At 46.9% G+C, this 21042-nt stretch overlaps 1 protein-coding gene across 2 annotated transcripts in view; it reads left to right on the top strand.

Annotated features, from left to right (window-relative positions):
• The window catches only part of SREBF2 (sterol regulatory element binding transcription factor 2), a 58370-nt gene that overhangs the window by 4210 nt on the left and 33118 nt on the right, over window positions 1-21042 (top strand). The window contains exon 2 of one of the 2 annotated variants that reach the window (XM_070371498.1): window positions 20010-20450. In XM_070371498.1, the coding sequence (XP_070227599.1) occupies window positions 20010-20450 (441 nt within the window). Of the gene's footprint in view, window positions 1-19900; window positions 20451-21042 lie in introns of both variants that reach the window. The other variant, XM_070371499.1, reaches the window with a different exon arrangement.

The raw sequence follows: 21042 nt of genomic DNA, 5'->3' as shown, positions 1-21042 counted from the left end.
TTGGAGAAACTTTTCAGTGAGCTAATTTACATTCTCCCCTTGTGAATTGGCCTCTTCTGGACATTTCACATGAATGGAATCATACACTGAGTGGCCTTCTTCACTTAGCATAATGTTGCGGTTCATCTGTTGCACCAGTGTTCCCTTATATGGATACTCCGTGTTTTATCGGTTCATCACTTGTTAGACATTTAACTTGTTTCCACATTTTGGCTATTATAAATTAAGCTGCTGTGAGCATTCATGTACAGATTTTTCTGTGGGCATGTTTTCTTTTCTCTCAGGTAGATCCTCTCCAGTTTTTGTCGCTCTTTGTTTTTTCCTAGGGTTTATCATAGCCCCATTTATTCACTTGCTTACTTTCCGTGTTCCCATAACTAAGGTGGCCCTAAATCTTATGACAGGAGCTCAGTTTGGCGGTCGGTTCTTTTCATTCCCCTTGTTGATATCTCTTCTGAAACTTCCCCTCTTTTTGCTGTGTCTGATGGTTGTTCTAGGTCTATTGTTCCTCGTTTATACGGGGACTACCCTTGACTATCACCTGGGGTCAGGGACATGTTGAAGCCCTTATTCCCTTGTTTTGTGTGTGTGTGTGTGTGTGTTTCTCCCTTGATTTGATGGAGCACATCCTCCAGTAGCTTACTAAGAAAGAGTACATTAGAAGTAAATTTGGGGGGACCTTACCTCTCTAAAAATATCTTTATTCTAACCTCTCCGATTTGATAGTTTGGGTGAATTTAGAATTTCAGGTTGAAGGCATTGCCTCGTTGTTTGCTAGCTTTCAGCAGTTGGGCATCTGATACTGTTTTGACTCCTACCCTCTGTGTGTGACCTGTTTTCCCTGGAAGTTTGTGGGCTCTTGTCTTTATCCCTGGTGCTCTGAACTCCACAAGGATGTCCGCTAATGTGACTGCGTGGTCGGTCTGTGCCTGCTCGGTGGGCTCTGAAGGGCTCACAGAATCAGATACCTGCCTGCATGCAGTCCCCCTGCTGGTCACCTAGCCTGCCCTCCTGTCTGCTGAGAAACCTGTGGTTCCTGAGCCTTTGGGTGGCACTGTCTCTTGGGCCTCTCCTGGCTTCTCCCAGCAGACAGTTCTGTCTTGGGCAGAGTCCCTGGACACTACCTGGCACTAAAGAAGCACTCTGTAAAGGTGTGTCTAACGAGGAGAGGAAGGCACTTCAGCTTCAAGGTGTTGGGTGGGCCCCTAGCCTGTGTGTCCACGTCACTGGGAAGGCTGGAGTGGCCAGCCTGGTGTGGGGGAGGAGGTGAGGAGAGGGGTAGAAACTGACTCCATGTCTCTCCAGTGAGTCATGCTTCGGAAAAACTGCTCAGTGAGGTGGAGCCTCGATCTACCTCTTACCCCATTTTCAAGATGTAAGCTTTGTCTTGACCCTGAAGTATATATCACTGGTGCTAGTGTCTGGGTTGAAAGAGCTGCTGTTGCTCTTAGCTTGTTTATTTTCTATGAGTTTTTAGCTCCTGGTCTCATCCAGTTCCATTTCCTGGGATACATCTTCTGGGCTTGCTCACACCTCCGAGCCAGTCTCTGGGTTTCTCCTCCTTCCTGGGTCTGTTTGGTCTCGCCCTTGACAAACATTGTCACACTCACACCCGGGCCTATGGCCCAGTGTTCTGAGCGCTGCCTGCCTCTCAGTCTTTTCTGTCATCCTCATACTCAGCCCAGGCTTGGCTTTTTTTTTTTAAGTAAATTTTTGCTTCTATATTGAATAGATCTTTTCTTTCCTCAATTACATAATTAAAAAAGGAACTTCTTAAGCGACTTTATTCAAATAGTGCCCCCTGAATATCAAATTGTCTCTCCTGCTGGGTTTGTGTATGAACTTTATATTAAAGTGCACATGAAACATTATAGCATTTTCACTTATGGATTGCTGTAGGTGGAGACAGTTGAGGTGTAATTGTCACAGTGTCCAGTGTAATTCATCTGAGGCGGCAAACGCCTGTTCAGGTCCCTGTGGAACATTTTCATCATTTGCAGTTTCATTAGCCTAAGCATTGTTGCCCTGAACACAGATGAGCAAATCACTTGGAGTTAGCTCGTTTGGTGTGTGTTTCTCATCAAGGACTCTTCAAGTCAAGAGCTGGGTGATAGCTCTTACACACTGCCAGCTGTAGCCCTTTCATTAAAAAAAAACTTTTTCAATATGATAAATTACTGTGGTGATTGGAACTTACCACTTGGAAAATATTTTTTTAATGATACATTCATGAAGCAAGATAAAAAATATGAAAGGGGTGCTATGGAAAGTCTTGCCCCCAGCCCTGTCATCATCTACTTAGGGTCCACACCCCCCAGGTTATTCATTTTTTCATTTCCTTTACATCCTTCAAAACTTAAGGCAGATAGAAGCAAATAGCATGTATGGATTTTCACTTTGCTCCCCTTTTGAGTTTTCACAAATAGCTCGCATGCTATAAGTTTTGTTTTTCTGCCGATGTTGATGTTAGAGATCTTCCCAGTCTTCTTCACTGCTGCATGGTTCTCCATCCTCTGTCGGTGGGATTCTCCAGGCATGAATCCTGGATTGGGTCACTGGTTCTTCCCCAGGGAATCTTCCCAACCCAGCGATTAAACCCTGATCCCCAGTGTCTCCTGCATTGGCAGGCAGTCTCTTTACCACTGAGCCACTTGAGAAGCCTGTGTGCAGGTATAGGTGCAGGATGAGTGACTAGAGGTGGGTGCTGGCTCCAGGTGGGGTGGTGAGAGCTACATCACAGATGCTGCCAGAGTCAAAAGAGAGAAGCATACGAAAGGAAGGGGCAGGAAGTAACATTCTCTTCTGACTCCTCTGTGGTTTCGATAGGTCCTGTCCAATGCTCTCCACGATGGATGGACCAGTTTACTCCCCCGCCACAGTGGAGGAGAGGGCCTGTCCTCCTTAGCTTCCAGCTAGAGTCTGAAACTCTGGCCCCTTTATCCTGCCTGTCTCTATGCCAGTTTAGGGCTGATGCCACCCAGCCACCCACAATGCACAGATAACAGGCTCCTTCGTCCTGGCCTCCTGGTTCCTCATTTGCCTTTCCTGTACTTGAGACCACTGGACAGTCAGTGAGCAGCCACCAGCTTCCTGAGCAGTCCCTTCCTGTGCTTCTGATGTCCGCTTTGCTTGCCCAGAGCCCTAGTGGTTGCGACTCTCTTACTCCTCTGCTGCACTTGGTTTCTTGCAGCGATCCTTCGTCAGGTTGGCTTGCTCTCCGTACGTTTAGACTTGCTCTAAAGGTGCAGCAGTTCCTTATTTTCAGCCCTCCTCTACCTTGGGGGACTTGATAAATGACTTCTTGTTTTACGCTGTTTCATCGGGGCTCTCTTCTGTCTAAGTTCCCTTTTCTTCAGTGTCTTGGTGGCAGCCCTGTCTTCTGCCAAAAGTCTGTGAATCCTCTATCCTTGCATAAAAGTTCTTCGGGACTCTGTATTCCTATAGTGTTCTTCATTCTAATTCTCTTATGACTACTTTTCACCAAAATCTGCAGATATTTTAGGAAATGCCCTTTGGTTATGAATAGCCTCACCTCTCACAGTACTTTCCTTTGAACTGTTAAAAGTCAATGGGGGTTGTTTTTCTGAGCTAGATGGGTGGATTTTCTGTGATTATTTGTTGGGCAGGACTGAAATAGACATGCAATAGCTATTTCCCATCGTGTGATTCTTCCTAAGATGTACACCATCTTTGATAATGAATATGGGACCATTTCCTCTTGATCCTACAGATGTACTGTTATTTATCCTGAGGCGCATCGGTTCTCTAGGTAAATGTGACTGTCTTATTCTTTATTAATTATTAACTCTCTCTGCAGCCGCCGCTTCTTTTCCATCCTTCATCAGGTTTTGAAATCACACTGTAGGCAGCATCCACTGTGTGCCCAGCACAGTGTCTGGATAGCTCTGCAGTCGGGACCCTTTGAGAGGGCCTGTGTTGTGCTGGGCTCTGGGTATAGCCCTGGCAGGGTGAGCAAGATCCCTGCCTTCACTCGGTGTGTGTGGCCTTTTACCTACACTGTCTTTGCTTTTAATTCTTTCTCCAGTTGCATGGTATGTTACAGATGAAGACACTGAGGCCCAGATCAGAGCTAGTAAGTTGTAAAAGGGTGACCTCAGTCCAACTCCAAAACCCATGTACTTTTCCTCCCCTGCATGCCAAGCCCCCATCTGATGTAGAGGGCTTCAGAGTTGTGAATACAAGGCGGGTGGTGGGCTGGGGCTGGAGAGACCAGCCTCCTCTGCGCAGGTTTCCCTTCAGTCCACATGTGTTTATCAGGAAGGGTCTGCCCTGTGCTGGATGCTTCAAGTGACTTCCCTGGATCCCACAGTACTTCTCTAAGCCTTCTGTCCTGCTGCAGAGCAGGGACTGGGGCTGTCTGCGTCTCAGGTGCTCTGAGACTTGCCTGAAGCTACAGCACATGCACGGAAGAGGGCAGGGAGTCTAACATTCTCTTCAATTCTTATCTGAGAGTGAACGAGGAGCTACAAGTTGCAAGTGGACTCTTAGGACCAAGGGCCCTTTTTTTAGAATACAGTTTTGAAATGTTTATTCTTTCCTTTTGAAAGGGCTTCTGTAGGTGTGGTGTGCAGACACGAGCAGTTACAGAACAAGGTCAAGTGTTCCATTTCTGGACCACAAGCCTCACGGGTTAAACTTTGTTGACATGATGGAATTTTTTAAAGAATAGCAGGATCCCAGAGCGAGGCCTCAAAGGAAGGCTCTCTGGGGAAACCTGTTTAGAAACTAATCCTCAACCATTGAACGGCTTGGAAGCTGGAAAACAGAGCTCTTTCTGCATCTCTCAGGCCTTCGGAATTGCTAATGAACACATGTCTAAACGTCCCTTATAATGTGGCTTCTGCATCTGTCCTGTGGAACTGGTCTGCTGGGTTCAGGGACTAGACTGGATCAGTGATGAAATTCCGGCTGCTGAACCAGATGTGGAACTGCCTTGTTAAACTGGAGTCTTCTTGGCTCAGGCCCTCATCGTCCCATAGCAACTCATGGAAATACTGCTTCTTCCTAAGTGTAAACGTCCCTGCGAGGCCTAACACGTTACAAAAATCCCTCTGATACATTTGTCTTCCTGACAGTGCTGGGAGGTACTTGATTTTATTCCCATTTTGCATATGAAGACGTAGAGACAGATAAAATGATTTGCCCAAGGTTTACTGTGCTGATGAAGTGGCATTAGGAGTGAACTTGGGCCTTCTGACGTGAGCTCGTACTCTTGCCTACCCTGTGGGAATGAGGTGGGAGATGCCCTGACTCCGGAAGCCTGTCTGGGGACCCCTGTTCTCGTCAGAAGTTGTTTTAAATTTTTTAAATTTAATTTAAGAAATTTGTTCATTCCAGTTCCGCATGAGTATCCACTATGTTCCTGGCTCAGTGCTATGTATCTGTGCTCTGTGCTGGGTCCCACACAAGCTAGCATATTGTTAGACTCAGGTATTAGAGATGAATGAAAAAGTCTGAACTGTCAGGGAGCTGACATCTAAGCAGCCTGTCACAATACAGAGCAAAATGCAACAGAGGCCAGAACAGAGGAACAAAGTCCCAAGTTTTTGAAACACTAAGGAAGGGGAGTAGGAAAATCTTCACGGAGACTGGCGTTTGAGCTGAGTTGTGAAGGATGAGTGAATAGTATTTTAGAAAGGAGAATTTGGAAAGGCAGGGTGTTGGGAATAATTTGACGTGTTTGGGAATATGTTATTCCTTGTGGCCAGAACACTGTGTGGGACCGAGGGTCTCAAACTTTAATGTGCTTAAGAGGCCCACCAGGGTACACCCCCAAAGATTCCAGTGTGGAAGGTAAGATCTGGGGTAGAGTCCAGGAGGGGCACCGGCCAGGGGAGCAGGCATAGTAGTGTCCCAGGCTGAGCGGACAGCCGCTTTGTAAGGCTTGACCACCGTGCTCGGGTGATTTGCAGGTGTCCTCTTGATAGCTGTGTTTTGTGGCCTTCCTCAAACTTAGTTTTGATCAGGTCCCTCTCCTGCTGTGCTGTCAGTTGGCAGGCTTGGTGATGAGCCACAGAAGCTGGCTTTGAGTAGCTCGAGTAGAAAAGGAGTTTATTGGCAGGATAGTGTGTGGACTGATCAGAAAAGCAGGAGAGCCAGACCGGGAACACGAGCCAGAGCCAAGGGCAGCTTGGCAGCAGAGTCCTGCTAAGAGGAGGCCGGAGCAGCCTGTTTAGGACCCGCTGCCTCGGTGGCCTCTGCTTGTCCCCGCTTCCTAGAGTCACGTTCCTGGTGGCAGCATGCATTCATCAGAGCCGCCTGGCAGGAAACCTTAATGCTGAGACCACCCAGCATGGGTTCTCCAGAAGGAAGATCAGGGTGCATGGGAGGTTCAGCTGGAAGGACGGCAGACAGAGCAGGAATGGCAGATGTCCGTGGTGCTTTCTGTGCCACTCCAGGCAGCTTCCGTGAGGCCTTCACAGCTCAAGTGCAGGCAGCTCCATCTCTCCACTCTGTTCCACGTGCTCTGCGGAAGCTCCTTCCAGAACATTTCTTGGTGCTGTGCTTTTGCTCATACCATTCCCTTTGTCTGCAGTACCTACCCATGCCTCTCTCTAAGTCACAAACGTCTCTTCACTCTTCAAGGCTCTGCTTTCCCTGCCTGCCAGGACGAGTCAGCCCTTTCTCTGCCTTCTGACAGCCCTTCCTCTGTGAGGCACCTGTCTGTTCACCCTTGTCACAGTTTCTGGGGTTGGTTGGGTTTCTTTCCTGTGAGGTTGCTGGGTGGGAAGGGAACCGGCACTTTGGAGTCTGTGCTATATGCAGGTTCCCCGAGCTCCCAGCACCGCAGTGCACAGTGGGTATGAACATGCTAGGTGGTGATTTGTAGCAGGGGTTAGTAACCTGCTTTGGAAGTATTATTTTTGTCCTTAGTCTGAGGGAGATTTGGGGGTGTGGTAATGATTTGGGGAAGGGTAGGTTGGTGAGTCACTGAGGTCTTTCACTTTTGCCTGAATGACTTTTTTAAAATTAATTTTTCTTGGAGTATAGTTGCTTTACTGAGTGGTTTAAGGACTGGGAAAGGTGGAGATCCCCAGCTTTGGAACTTTGCCCCCCAGGAGGACAGTTAGGTGGAAGGAGTGGCTTTTGCCAGACTTTGTGGACACTTGGTTACCTGGCACTATGCAGCGCCAGCCCCTGGAACAGGCTTGTGCAGGGGCGTTCCTGAGCGTCTTCCTCTCTGCCTGTTGTTCAACTTTCAGTCTCTTTGTTGCAGGAGAGTGAGAGAGACACCAGAGAGATGCAGGGTGGGAGCAGATGAAGGGTCAGGAGATGCAGGACACCCGGGATGACACCCTTTTCCTTCCTGAGCTGGGGATGTTTGTTCCCATTAGAGAACGAGGCTGTCTGGTGACATCCACACAGTAACAGAAGCAAAGCATCTGTCCAGGGTGGTGGCTGAGAACTTGACTCTTCAGTCCCAGCGCCGTCACCTGCTGACTGAGTGACGCTGGACAAGTTACTTAACCTCTCTGTGCCTAGTATTCCTTGTGTGTGAAGTGGAGGTGATGAAGGCACCTACCTCAAAGTGTCATGGAAATTAAGTGATGAAATCCATGTCAAGTGCTTAACGTAATTGTTAACATGTGGTAAGAGCTCAGGAAATGTCAACAACTGCTATACTGCTTTTATTATTACTGCTAGTCATTGGCTTGAGTTTTCTCTTAATTGTTGTTCTCAAAATCTGTTCTTGATCTGTTTCTAAAAGCATGCATTTCAAAGGAATAAAGAAACAAGATGGACAGCCTATCAAATGTGGATGGTCAACAGATCTGATGCCTCTAATGTGGTCTTGGTAAGACCTGGGTTCCCAGCTGGGACCCAGGGTGAGGCTCTCCCATGGGTGGGGACAGTCACTGCGAGGTGGGACAGTCCCAGGGGTGGAGGGCTCCTGAGAGGAAGGCCCCCTAGCATGCTTGTTGGAGTGATGTCTGGAGCAGGATGGAGCCTTCGTGAACTTACCTGCCTAAGACCCCTCATTGGACTTGGGCTTATTTCTTCCTGTGTAACGACCCCCACCACCATCACCACTTTCAAGCACTCTGTGCCAGACACTGTTCTAAGTGCTGTGCATATATTAACTCATTTGAAAGAGTGCTTAAAGCTGCCTCCCAGGGTGATTTGAATCGTATGCCATGATAAGTGGAAGTTTGCAAGGCGTTAAAAGCAGACACAACTGGGTGACACTGCTGATGAAGTTCTTTTCTAGTAAAAAGAGAAAATGACATTTAACCTTTGTCTCTAAATGCTCACACACAAGCATGGGATGAATTGCAGTAAAAACAACAGAAGCTTTTTAGGAAATGTACTCCTACAGGGTCCTCTTGCGTCACGCGCCTTTATCATCCCAGCACACGGCACCTGGCCCTGGCAGGTGTTCACACGGGGTTTCTCCGCCAGAACATGTGCCTCTTGATGTGTTCAGTTTTGTGTCTGGCACACTGTAGGCTCAGTTAATGTATGTTGAATGCAGGTCTTAAGGGTTGTGTCTTTATTGGTTTGTTCTTTATTTGAAGAAAGAGGGGTGTTCTGGAAAGGAGCATCTTGTCAAGGCAGAAGGTCTCATCTGGAGAAAGTTTTAATACTTTGGGAGGAAAGTATGCTGGCAAAATACAGTCAGGCAAAAATCTCTCTCATCTACTCCCCCTTGAGTCAGTTACATGTGTGTTACCCTGAGATGGATCTTCTTTCATTAACATTGAACTTAGTATTGGGGGTCATGAGATGGCTTACATTAAGTGCCCCCCCTCCACCCACACCCAGATTCCCCAGACTTTATTGTCGCTCCAGGTCCATCTTGCATCTTTCTCCCAGGTTGTAAAATCCAAGAAATGTTTGTTTTGTGGGGGGAAATAGAGTGCATGGAAGAGATATGCAGACCTCAATACGGATATAAATTCAGATCTTGTAGCTTGTATGAAGGGCTTGAGCAAATAGTTTAACTTCCCTGAACCTCATCTTCATGACCTGTAAAGTAGAATAGCAATACTAGCACCTGGGTTTGTGTGAAGTAGTACGTAGGTATTAGTGACAGCTATTATTATGTGTCCACATGGAATCAATAGGAAGTGAATTTAATTTCAGTCATAACCACCTTCTCTGCATTTGAATAAAATGTAAATATGATTTCTAGTTAGAAAATAAGTTTATTAGCTTTGTCACTGAGTTGTTGCTTTTAAACATCAATAGTGTGACTACTGGCTTTTATTCAAAGGTTAAATTGGAAGCTAAGCTACAAATAACCCTTTTTCAAATGTTAGGTTGAAAAAGAAACTATGAAAAAGTCAAAAGACATTTTAGTATGTGCTGATCATATCCCTATATATTAATATATATCCATTGGAATTTGGATTGTTCCTATATTTATAAGTAGGGAAACTGAGTCTTGGAGAGATCAATTAATTTCCCAGAGGCAGCACAATTACATTATGAGAGTTCCAACCAGCCTTCTGATTTGTCACACAGAAAGCTGTGTTTGAATTTAAACTTGGGAATCCCCATTCTCTTTGGCCTTCCAGGTAATTCTTGGTTTAACTTTTCAACATCCTGCTTTTCTTTTTTAATATGATTGTTTGCCACGCTCCCTTCACACAACCCCTAAGAGATAGGTGGCCTGTTTCCCAGTTTTCATACATAACTGGAACTTTCCTTTGGGGACTTCCCTGGTGGTTCCAGTGGTTAAGACTCTACATTTCCACTGCAAGGCATACAGTTTCAATCCCTGGTCAGGAAACTAAGCCCTCATGCTGTGTGGCACAGCCAAAAATTTAAAAAAAAAAAAAAAAAAAAACTTCCCTTTAATCAATTTTCAGAAGTCTCTTCCTCTGTTGATGAAGTTACCCTAACTTTTGTTTTAGCTGTTTTGATATTCTCTCAAGTCAGAACTCAGCCCTAAGTCTTTGCTCAGAATGATTCTTAGTGAGCATATGGTGTCTGGGGACTCTGGGCAAGCCAGTAGCCCCCTATACAAACCAGAGTGAGCAGGGCTGAGGTGCAGGGCTCCCCTTCCTAGAGCATTGCTGGATTGCTGGCTGTAGCTTTTCCTTCTTTAAGAAGGAGAGAGACCAAGTTCATTACCATGAGCTGCAGACCCCTTCAGGATTTGGTCCTGACCACCTGCCCAGCCTGGTGCCCTCCCGCTGCCCACCATGCAGCTCCAGGCCTCCAAGCCGTGGCTTGCAAGATTCCCTGGGCCTAGAATTCCCCCGGCATCCTGGTCAGCCTTCATTCCAACTTCTTGAGGAAGCTGCTCGACCAGCTGGAGTCAGTGATTTTATCACATCCCCTGTGTTGTCCTCACCTGCTGTGACTGTCGCCACCAGATCTGTCACTCTCACTAACTCCTTGAGGTCGAGGGGTGTTTTTTCTGCGCCAGCACGCAGTGGGTGTTCAACACATTTAAAATCTTGCATTTATATACCTACTTCACCAAAAGTGGAAGCTTTGTGGAAATTACAGAAATTTGTCCAGATTTTCCTGGGTAACCCAAATTTCAAAAATATCTTGTCCCATCGTGAGGCGGTGTCCCTTCCACTTTTGGTTCAGAAAGCGTGTTTGCTGTTTTTATAGAGTGCATGAAGGTTGCATGTGAGGGCATCTCAGTGAGTTGATACCAAGTCATTTAAGTACCAGAGCGCTGAGTGCCTAGAGAGGCCCAGGGAGTGGAAGGTTTTGTCTAGGTGCTTGTGGAGCACAAGATCTAAGGAAAGTATTAAAAAATAGGTCTTACTGGATGTAATATGACAAAAGAAACTTTTTAATGTTTGAAGCATACTCTTATACCAGTATATCATTAGTATGTAGTGAAGATTTATGAAGATTACTGAGGAAAACAGCAGGATGACAAAGGTGGATTCAAGGAGAATGCAAGAAACTGATACTCACATAATAGGAAAGAAGTAAGATTGCAAATTCAGATATATAACCGGCTAATGTCCTGCAGGGCAATAAAGACAAAGCTTTCAAGGTTATCTTTTTCACCAGACAAGTCATTTGCTACTTGTTTATTTTCTACATGAACATCTCATGTTACAGAATGTGTACCTGATGAATAGTAAAGAGGAAGTCAGACCACTCTGTGTTTCCGGAGCGCGTCAGATGACCTTTAGGTAGACAGGTAGGACTTTTAGAGACGCTGTACTTCCCCCCCCGGCCCCCGGCCCCCGGCTCCCGCTTATTTTCAAGTTTTGGACAATTTTTTTTTTTTTTTTAAACAAATCACAGTTGGGTTCAGGAGTTAAAAGATGGCTAGACCTGAGGTAGAAAAGTGTCCTTGGTGAAAGAAATTGTAGGTCGTTTTGAAATGGAATTGTGCAATTAAAAGGAAGAAGGCTGTAACAAGCAGAAAGGGTGAGGCAGGTGATCGCATTCAGAGAAAGAGCCCCTCCTCCCCACCAAAGGCTTGTGCTGACAAGGAAGGGAGTGGGTGGATGATGAGCTAAAGTGAGTGGAAATGAAATCCCTTGAAGTCGGAGGGAGCCATTGGTGGGAAGCTATGAAACTCCTGTTTGAGAAGTTTGATTTGCTTTGAAAGATTGTTGGCCCAACAAGGTACTCAAGACGATTGTCACCAGGTGGAAGCTGCAGTTGAAATCAAGGCAAGAGGGAGGGAAGAGATAACCCTGTGATACTGTGGAAGGTGACCTGCCAGGAATTCATAGCGAACTCACCGCAGAGGAAAGAAGAAGAAAAGAGCAACTGAAGGTAGAGCCGCAGGTCACTGTCTTTCGATTGGAACTCAAGAGCTGGCTCAGGTTCTGTTGGCCCAGAGACAATGGCACCGGTCAGCTGAGCTGGGTCCTCTGGGGCTGCCCCTGATGCCCACCCTGGGCAGGTGGCGAGAGAGCCAGGGCAGACCAGAGGCCGTCCGAGAACAACTTGGTTTCCCTTTGTCTTTTCTTTCTTAATTTTTCAATGTATTATTTGATTATGTAATACTTGATACGTGCAGAGGAGTGTGTGACACATTTGTGTGTGTTATGAAACACAAGCATTTGAGAACCTCCACCTCCCCACCTAATTTTCCTCTGTGGTTTCTTTGCCAGTAAAGAGTTCACTCATCCCTCACTTAAAATATAGGATACCTGAGTTACCCGCTTGTCATCCTGTGTCATTCGGCACCTCCTCCAGCCTCCCTCTCCCCAGGACTGTGACCCAGGATTCCCCTGAAGTGCATGATTCTACCCCTGTGCTCTGAGCTTCTTAGCAAATAAATGTGTCTCCCGGTGTTTGAGTGGATCGATTTTTTTTTTTTTTTAGTTGAGCAATCTCTAGAATAATTTCATCTGTAGAGCTGCCGTAGCATATAATTTCAAAGAATATCTTGAGGATATTTCATTTCTTGAGTACTTATTTTCAAGAAATTTCATAAGTGGTCACATTTTCTATGGAAATATTGACTCCAAGTCACTAGATTTGGAGGGTACTTGTTGTCAGATCATACATTTACACAAAATAATAGTGTACAAATAAAACAAACCTTATTAAATTTCTCTAACAGTCCTGATATTCCCTTGGGTGGGGCAGGGGGCTCATTCCACTAGTTGTCATCTCTCAATTATTCTAGTTTAAACTCTCAATTTTTCACAATTCAGTCTCTTTTTTTTTCCCACCTCCCTTTGGGTCTTCTTAAATGCTACATCAAGGAAAGAGTTCTGTGGCATATGACCCAAATCCTTAGAGACTCTATTCTTGAATTATTAGTGGGTTTTGCCATGGGTGACTTGTCTCTTCTGATTCCTGGACCGGTATTTGTTGAGGTGCAACTGGACCTGCCTTGCTTTCTGAATTGTCTTTCAGGGTCTAATTGTTGGCCCCTGCCGTAGAGCACATTCAGGCTTCCTTATCACATGTTCAAGTCACTGCCACACATCTGTGAAACACAGGGGAATTTTGGCATTCTCCAGAAAACAGAAGATCTTCAGATTTACCTTGTGCAACTGCTATCTTTCCAGTGCACATTTGATAAGACACCATGGATACAGGAGGCTTTTAGAGAAATGCCCTGCCCTTATTGCTGCGCCTGTAAGATAGACCCCACTCATCCTTCTCCTGCTGTTATCAGATTCTCTGATAACTATGTGTGCTCAGTCTCTTAATCGTGTCTGACTCTTTGCAACCCCATGGACTGTAGCCTGCCAGGCTCCTCTTTCCATGGAATTTTCCAGGCAAGAATACTGGAGTATTGCCATTCCTTACTCCAGAGTGCATCGATTTTTAAGGCAGCAGTTTGCCTGTTGTAGCTGTCCCTCTGTTCCTTCTGGTCCTGTTTGCATTTCAGGGCTTCCATGTTGAGGGGAGTGGTTGACAGCGCAGCTCCTTTACTGCTCCTCCAGGTGACCTGAATGGGGATAACGGATGTTTCAGGTCCTGAGAAAGCAGGGGTGGTCACAAATAGCAAAATGGTGGACAAATGAAAAGTCGCGTTACCACTAACCCTCAGGTTTGATATGGATCTACATTGGACTTTTTTTTTTTTTTTTTTTTAAGATTCTTTAATTAGGAAAAAAATCCTAGGAGGGGAGACAGGTTCATCAACTTGAAAGCGGGATATGTTTTGGGGATTAGATTTTGTGTTTACCTGCCTCTCCCCCACTGGTTATGGTCTCTCTCATTCCACACACATCACACACCATGCTTCTGTGTTCTCAAGTCTGTTGGGCAGGTCTAATGTGAAAGATGAACAAAAGTAAGTGAAGAAGGTTTAGGTCAGTATCCTTATGATGTTGGGGATGAGGAACAGAAACCAGGTAATTTTACTACACAGGATTAAAATTGTTCTGCTGTAATGCAGCGTACATGTTACTGAAAAGTACTGCACTATGCAGAATTACACAGTAAAAATCACAGAGCTTATGGGGAAAGTGGGGTTAGGTTCTCAACACTCAGAAACTTCATAGGAGACCAGAAAATACAGAGAAAAAATAAATAGGCTTTCTGAAAAAAAAAGATAGGTACAAAGTACCATGTATAAAATAAACGAACTACAAGGATATATTTATTTATTGTACAGCACAGGAACAATAGCCAATATTTTATAATAACCTTAAATAGAGTATATATAATTTATAAAGATCTTGAATCACTGTGTTGTAAAACTGAAACTAACATTTTGTTAATCAACTATAGCCCAATAAAAAAATTCAAATTTAAGTGCTAAAAATAAATAAGATAGCAACCCCTAAAACAGTTTTACAGATGTTAAGTGGCTTGGAAATACAGCACTCTACCTTGAAAAAGACCTGAGGTTTGCTTGTGGAAGTGGGTGTTGGAAAGTTAATAGCTCATGAGTTACTGTGAAGTGATAGAAGAAGGGCTATCTGAAGTCCAGTGGAAATTCTGACCCCAAATGTGGATGGTTATAGCTCATAATACATGCAAGTGACCTGACGAAGCTGGTAGATGTTTGAGGTATGTGCATTTTTTGTTTTCCTGTGTGGCTTATTTCAGCTGGGTGTGGTTTTATGCATTTTTTAGTGTTTCTTTAATGCATAAGTAAACACAAAATTTATGCCCAAATTATTCCCTAATATATCCAGTTCATCGGAAAAAAATCTGAATTTTCCAAAAATAAAGTCAAAGCAAAACTATCAGAAACTGCTACGTATAACATGTACTAGTGAGTACTGAGTGCTGGGCGCTGTGCTGTAGGTTCTGTGTGAGCTATCTCCCAACAGCGTGACAAGCTCAGCACGCTTGTTAGCCGCATTCCATAGGTGAGAAGACTGTGACTCAGAGAGGTAAACTTACCCAGGTTACAGGGCTAGGACAAGGTGACTCTCATGACTGTGCCATTCTCTTTCCTGAGCAAAAACGAATAAGCCAGCAAAGTGGGGCAAATGCTTAAGAAGAGCAAAATCCATAATATATGAAAGTTTTTCAAATCAGTAAAAAGAGACAAATAGCCCAGTAGAAAAATGAACAAAGGTCAAGAGCAGGCAGTTTGCAAAGAAGGGATACAAATGGCCAGTGAAATGAGGGGAATGACATTTAACCTCAGTGGCACCCCACTCCAGCACCCTTGCCTGGAAAATCCCATGGATGGAGGAGCCTGATAGGCCACAGTCCATGGGGTCTCGAAGAGTCGGACATGACTGATCGATTTCACTTTCACTTTTCACTTTCATGCATTGGCGAAGGAAATGGCAACCCAGTCCAGCGTTCTTGCCTGGAGAATCCCAGGGACGGGAGAGCCTGGTGGGCTGCCGTCTATGGGGTCGCACAGAGTCAGACACGACTGAAGCGACTTAGCAGCAGCAGCAATACTTATTCATTCAGTCAGAACAATTAGCTGTTTTTTTCCCACTATCAAATGGACAGAAATAAATGTGGGAAAACACTGGCAGGAATATAGATTGTTATAACCTTTCTGAAGTATATATAGAATACATGTCTGTTGACCCAGCCATCTAATTTCTAGAACTTTATCCTAAGGAAATAAATAATCAGATAAGTGGGAAAAGATCCTTGTTCAAGATTTTTGTAAGAGTTGTTCATCATACCAAAAAGATGAACGCATTCATTCATCATCACCAGGTGATAAACCAGGTGGTTGAATCCTGGTCCCTTAATGCACTGTAATACGATGCAGAAGAGCACACCACAAGGCAGTGTGAATGCAGGACTCAGAAAGGATGACACTCTGTCCGTAGTGGTTGACACTACATACTCTTCGTGTTTTATTAAGCGAAAGAAACAGGGACAAAACAGCATCTCCCCAGTGTGATCCCATTTTTGTAAAACCATCCCATATGTGTGCATGCTTGTGTTTGCAAGCAAACCTTGAATGGGAAGAAGTGTGGAAAGATACACATCAAAACATTGACGGTAGATGTCTCTGGGTGATGGAATTGCTGGATGACTTTTTTTTTTTTTTTTTTTTCTAAATTTTTCTGTAGTGAATATTTTACTTTTATGGTTTAAAAAAGAAAATTATTTTGAAACATTGTCTAGGGACTTCCCTGGCAGCCCAGAGGTTAAGACTTCACCTTCCCGTGCAGGGGGTGCAGGTTGGACTCCTGGTCAGAGAGCTATCCCACATGCCTCATGCCAAAAAACCAAAATATAAAGCAGAAGCAACATTGTAACAAATTCAATAAAGACTTTAAAAATTGTCCACATCTAAAAAAAAACCTTTAAGAAAACATTGTCTAACCCAAGATCCATAATAAATACAAAATATAAGAATAAATGACCTTTGTAAAACAGTTCTAGCACCTAACAGGGCTCAGTAACAAACACCCACAGAAAGGATTTTTGACCAGCTGCAGTAATGGAAACGACATTACCCCGTTTGGAGCTTCAGATTCTTTATTTCTGACTGAAATTAATCTGATTGGATTTCAGGTTACCTCATTCTCAGGGCTTCCCTGGGGGCTCAGATAAAGCGTCTGCCTGGAATGCGGGAGACCCGGGTTCAATCCCTGGGTCGGGAAGATCCCCTGGAGAAGGAAATGGCAACCCACTCCAGTACTCTTGCCTGGAGAATCCCATGGAGGGAGGAGCCTGGGTGGGCTACAGTCCATGGGGTCGCAAAGAGTCAGACACAACTGAGCGACTTCACTCTCACTTTCATTCTCAGGTAGATGCCACTGGACCGAGCCAGACACAGTGGCTTATGTTACCTCCGGGTCCCAGGCCCTGTAAGGTACACGTGAACTTGGGATCTCTTTGGATGAAACCTGGGACTGTCATGCACAAGTGACAGCCGAAGCCTCTAATTTTGGTTACGTGATCAGAACCCACATGTAGTTTCTTAGGGCCCAGCTTACTTTATCAGGCAACTTGAATCTTAGTTTATGAAGCAGCTAAACACAGGAGGGTAGCTTGGTGGGGAAGGTGACTGACAGGAGCGCCCCTCCACCCCACCCAGTTAGCTGGGCTTTGCAGGCCTCAGGCGGTGGCCCAGCTCCAAGGAGGCCCGTGTCTGGTCCTCCATGTCTCGCCCAACTGCTTTTTCAAAGCTCCATAAAAATACCCAGACTTCCCAGTGGCTCGGTGGGAAAGAATCCACCTGCCAGTGCAGGAGACACGGATTTGATCCCTGGCCTGGGAAGATCCCACTAAGCCCGTGAGCCACAGCTATTGAGCCTGTGCTCCGCAATAAGAGAAGCCACTGCTGTGAGAAGCCCATGCACCGCCACTAGAGAAAAGCCCACACAGCAAAGAAGACCCAGCACAGCCAAAAAGAAAGAGAATTATTTAAACAGAAAACAACAAACTGCCTTCTCTTAGGCCTCCCTTTTCCAGGTTTCATGGCTCTTTGCGGACACGGGAGCCTGCGTGACCATGGCACACGAGTGATGGGAACAGGGAAGCACCAGGAGATGCGGGGCGCTCCCAGGGAGTACCCTGAGGTACAGAGCAGATCTGCGCCTGCACGGCCTCCCCTCTGTCACTGCAGCCAGCTGGGTCCAGAGAGGCCCAGCGGGCCTGCTGCAGCAGTGGCTCCCAGAGCCTCTTCCTTACTTCTTCCTTCAAGTGCTCAATCTCAACAGCCCCTCTGTGCCCCTCAGCCCAGTGCCTGTCTGCCTGGCTGGAGATAGCTCTGCTGGAGCTCATCATGTGTGGGTTGAAAAGGATTTTTTTTTTTTTTTTAATTTAAGCAGTCACATTCCATCTGCCAACACACCCTGCTTTGTAAGCTAAGCTGTGTGGCCTCTGCACGTGACTTTTCCCCAGCCAGCCCAAGTGACCCCCCACAAAACTTTCTGGAGAGCATTCGACAGGGAAGTGGAGCCAAGCACCCGTGGACTAGGGCTTCAGAGGCCCCACTGACAGGGATCTTTGTAAGGGTCAGCCTCTCACCAAGCACTTTGCATACATTATCTTATTAGTCCTCACCACAAAGAAGCCAAGTCTTCCTGAGGCAGCCTCTTGTGAGGAAACAGGGATGTGGAAAGAAGTGACTTGCCCATGTTCACACAGCGGATTAGATTCGAGATCCACTTGGTGCCAAAGCCTGTGCCCGTCTGCCCTCCCGCCTCTTTTGCCCTCCTTCCCTTTCCATGGATTAGGGCAGTTAGTGGGGGAGTAAGAGTCTTACGGCTCACAAAGTAGCCCTCTGTGTTGATTCCCCAGTGGGGAGATCTTACGGGAAGGCTCAACAAATTATTAGGTTTCTCTTAATCACTGTCTTAAAGCATTTTAAGAAATTGTGCTTGGAACGTGTCAGCACTGAATTGTTTTGTTTGAATTTTGTGCTAATTTGAGGATATTGCTCAATAATCACATATGACAAATTGGAATTCGTTGGTGCAAGTTACAGTTATCTGTGGCATTCTGCCCACTCCTCCCTCCCACTGGTGACGGGCTGAGTCGGGACGGAGCTGAGTGTCGAGGTGTTGGTAAATAATGCCACTGTGTAGTCATTTAATCTTGTGAGGTGCTGTTTTTCCAGCAGGTTGAACTGACTGAACACAAAAATGTGCTGAACTGCTAGGTCACTCTAGAAACCCCTGGGTAGCTTTCTACTTGCCTAACGTAAGACTCTTCATAGCCCAGATTCACACACGCATGATGAGCACACGCACACACACCCAGTTAGAGACCTGGGAAGGACTTGGGGTGGAGGTTTGGAGAATGATTAGAGAGAGTGCTTAGGGGCCTTTGTTTTTCTTTCTTCTTTGTGTGACCAGATCAGAGCATCCTGCCACCTTGAGGGTTTGAGAGGAGGGTGCCACAGTTTAGGAACAAGCAGTAGCTTCTTGGGAATATATTGGAAAGGAAAAGGGAGAGGATGTGAACTGGGTAGAGGATTGTAGATCTGAAAATACCTTGGACACAGCTGAGGCCCCAGAGTCCCAGTGGGAAGCAGCCCTGTGGGGAGGGAAGGAGTCATGAGAGATGAGCTGTTGGTCGTGGATTAAGTTTGGTTTGGGTAAACCTTTGGGAGGACGAACCAGGAGAAGAGGCCCTGGAAGCAGGCTTGCGGCCCTCAGGGCTGGGAATTTAGGGTCCCGGGTACTTAAGAGCACAATCTGGAAGAGGGGCACAGTCTCCAGTGGACACATGCCCTTGGCCCCACAGGCTCCTTGCACAAAGGAAAGGGGCACAGCTAGGGGAGTCCAGGGCCCGGGTTGTTCTGCCCTGACCTTCTGACGGTGCAGTGGAAGAACTCGAAGGTGGGAGGCCAAGAACTGGTACTACTCTTTGCTGTGCCCTGATGCGCTGTGTGACCTTGGCTTGCTGATTGCCCTGTTCTCAACCTTGCGTAAGATCTTTCCTTTGGGGCCATCACCTTCATCATCCTTTCGGGTCCCATTGCCCAGGATGGAGGGAAGGCCCAGAGCCTGCCTGTGGTGAGGAGAGTCAGGTCTGGCCGACTCCTGCTTTGCCATGGGGAGCAGTGCTGGCCAGGACTGGAGGTGGCCTCACAGTGCAAGGCTGCTGAGCCCCAAAGACTTAAGGCGGCGACTCCCCCAACTGTAATATGGGGCCAGCAGCCCCCTCCAAAGGCAGCACTCACCCAGCACAGAGGCGGCTCCTGTTAGACCTGATGCAGACAATGAGGAAAGCAGGCAGGGCAAGCCTGGAGATGGTGCGGAGGGAGAACAGGAGCCACGTGAAGTCCTGTCCCGCTCACCCATGGTCGGCCATGTTGTCCCCATTGAGCCGCCACGCGTGAGAGAGGTCACCCGTCTCTGCCCTGGTCTTGGGAAAGCTGTTGGATTTTCTCACGCCTTAGTTGTTCAGCTGCTAAGTCATGTCCCCGTTTTCGTGACCCCGCGGACTGCAGCACACCAGGCCTCCCTGTTCCTCCCCATCTCCCAGAGATTGCCCAAGTTCTTGTGCCTCAGGTTCTTAAGCAAATTTAAAAGTTAATCAACATTTTGTTTGTTTATGATGCTAAATACTTTTCACGTTTATTTCCTTTTTTTAGATCCAAAGCTACACCACGAACAAGTACAACCAAGATGTTGTATCTCACATTTACCCACTAAACGACGTTTTGGACGGCAGTAAAATTCCCCCTTTCCATGTGTTCACAGAGATGCTGCAGTTCGTCAGCAATCAAGTGGGCGAGTTCCCTGACTTGTTCTCAGAGCCGCTCTGCGGCTCCTTCCCGGGCGGTGGCAGTGGCAGTGGCAGCGGTGGCGGCGGCGGCGGCGGCAGCAATGGTGGCGGAGCCGGAGCCGGGAGCGGGGACCCCTCTGGGCAGCGGCCCTTCAGCCAGGTCCCGCTGCCGGCCTTCTCCCCCTCGGCCACCTCCTCTCAGGCTGCGACCCTCCAGGTCAAGGCGCCCGCCGCCTCGGGTCCCACCCCGCCAAGGGCGGCCCCGGTTCTGCAGCCCCGCCCCCAGCCGCAGCCCCCGCCCCCCGCCCCGCTGCCGCAGCAGACCGTCATGATCACCCCGACCTTCAGCACCGCTCCGCAGACGAGGATCATCCAGCAGCCCGTCATCTACCAGAATGCAGCTACCAGCTTTCAAGGTGACTCGAGAACTCAAATGCCATAGCCTTTAGTGGGTTCAAAAGTTTTCAGGCCAGTCTGCAGACACTGTGGAGGCAGATGGAGAAGAGTTCTGTCTTCCCTGGGGATGACAGAATCTTAGTGACCTGGCCTGTTCTGAATGAGGTTTTGGTTAACTGAGCCTGGTGGTGCAGGATCAGGTTCCCGCTCTTCAGATACCTTAATGTCTGTTGGGCCTGCTTCAAGGATTCGTGGTCACAGACTCTCAACAGGCACTGTAGGCTCAGGGCTATCCTGAGAACTAGAGGTGGAGGCTTGCATGAAATGGGTCTTAACCCAGGCCCCAGGAGGATTGCAGCTCCTATAGGTTGAGAACCTGGCATCCAGCCAACATCTGAGCGTCCACCACCAAGAGGAGCGCACCTTTGACATGGGCACCCTATCTCCTGAAGTGGCAGGCCCCGGAGTGAGCCCTCGGCTGTGTGCATAGTGAACCAGCAACTCTCTCTGCTGTGTAGTGTCCCAGCCCCTTTTCGTGGGTGGGATTTCTCTCTGACCCTGTGGAGAGCCCAGGGTGTGATTAGTCCTGCTGTACTAATTTATTTCATAGGA

The sequence above is a fragment of the Bos mutus genome, chromosome 5, assembly GCF_027580195.1.
Source record: "Bos mutus isolate GX-2022 chromosome 5, NWIPB_WYAK_1.1, whole genome shotgun sequence".
NCBI lineage: Eukaryota > Metazoa > Chordata > Mammalia > Artiodactyla > Bovidae > Bos > Bos mutus.
This window is presented reverse-complemented; position numbering and strand designations above follow the sequence as displayed.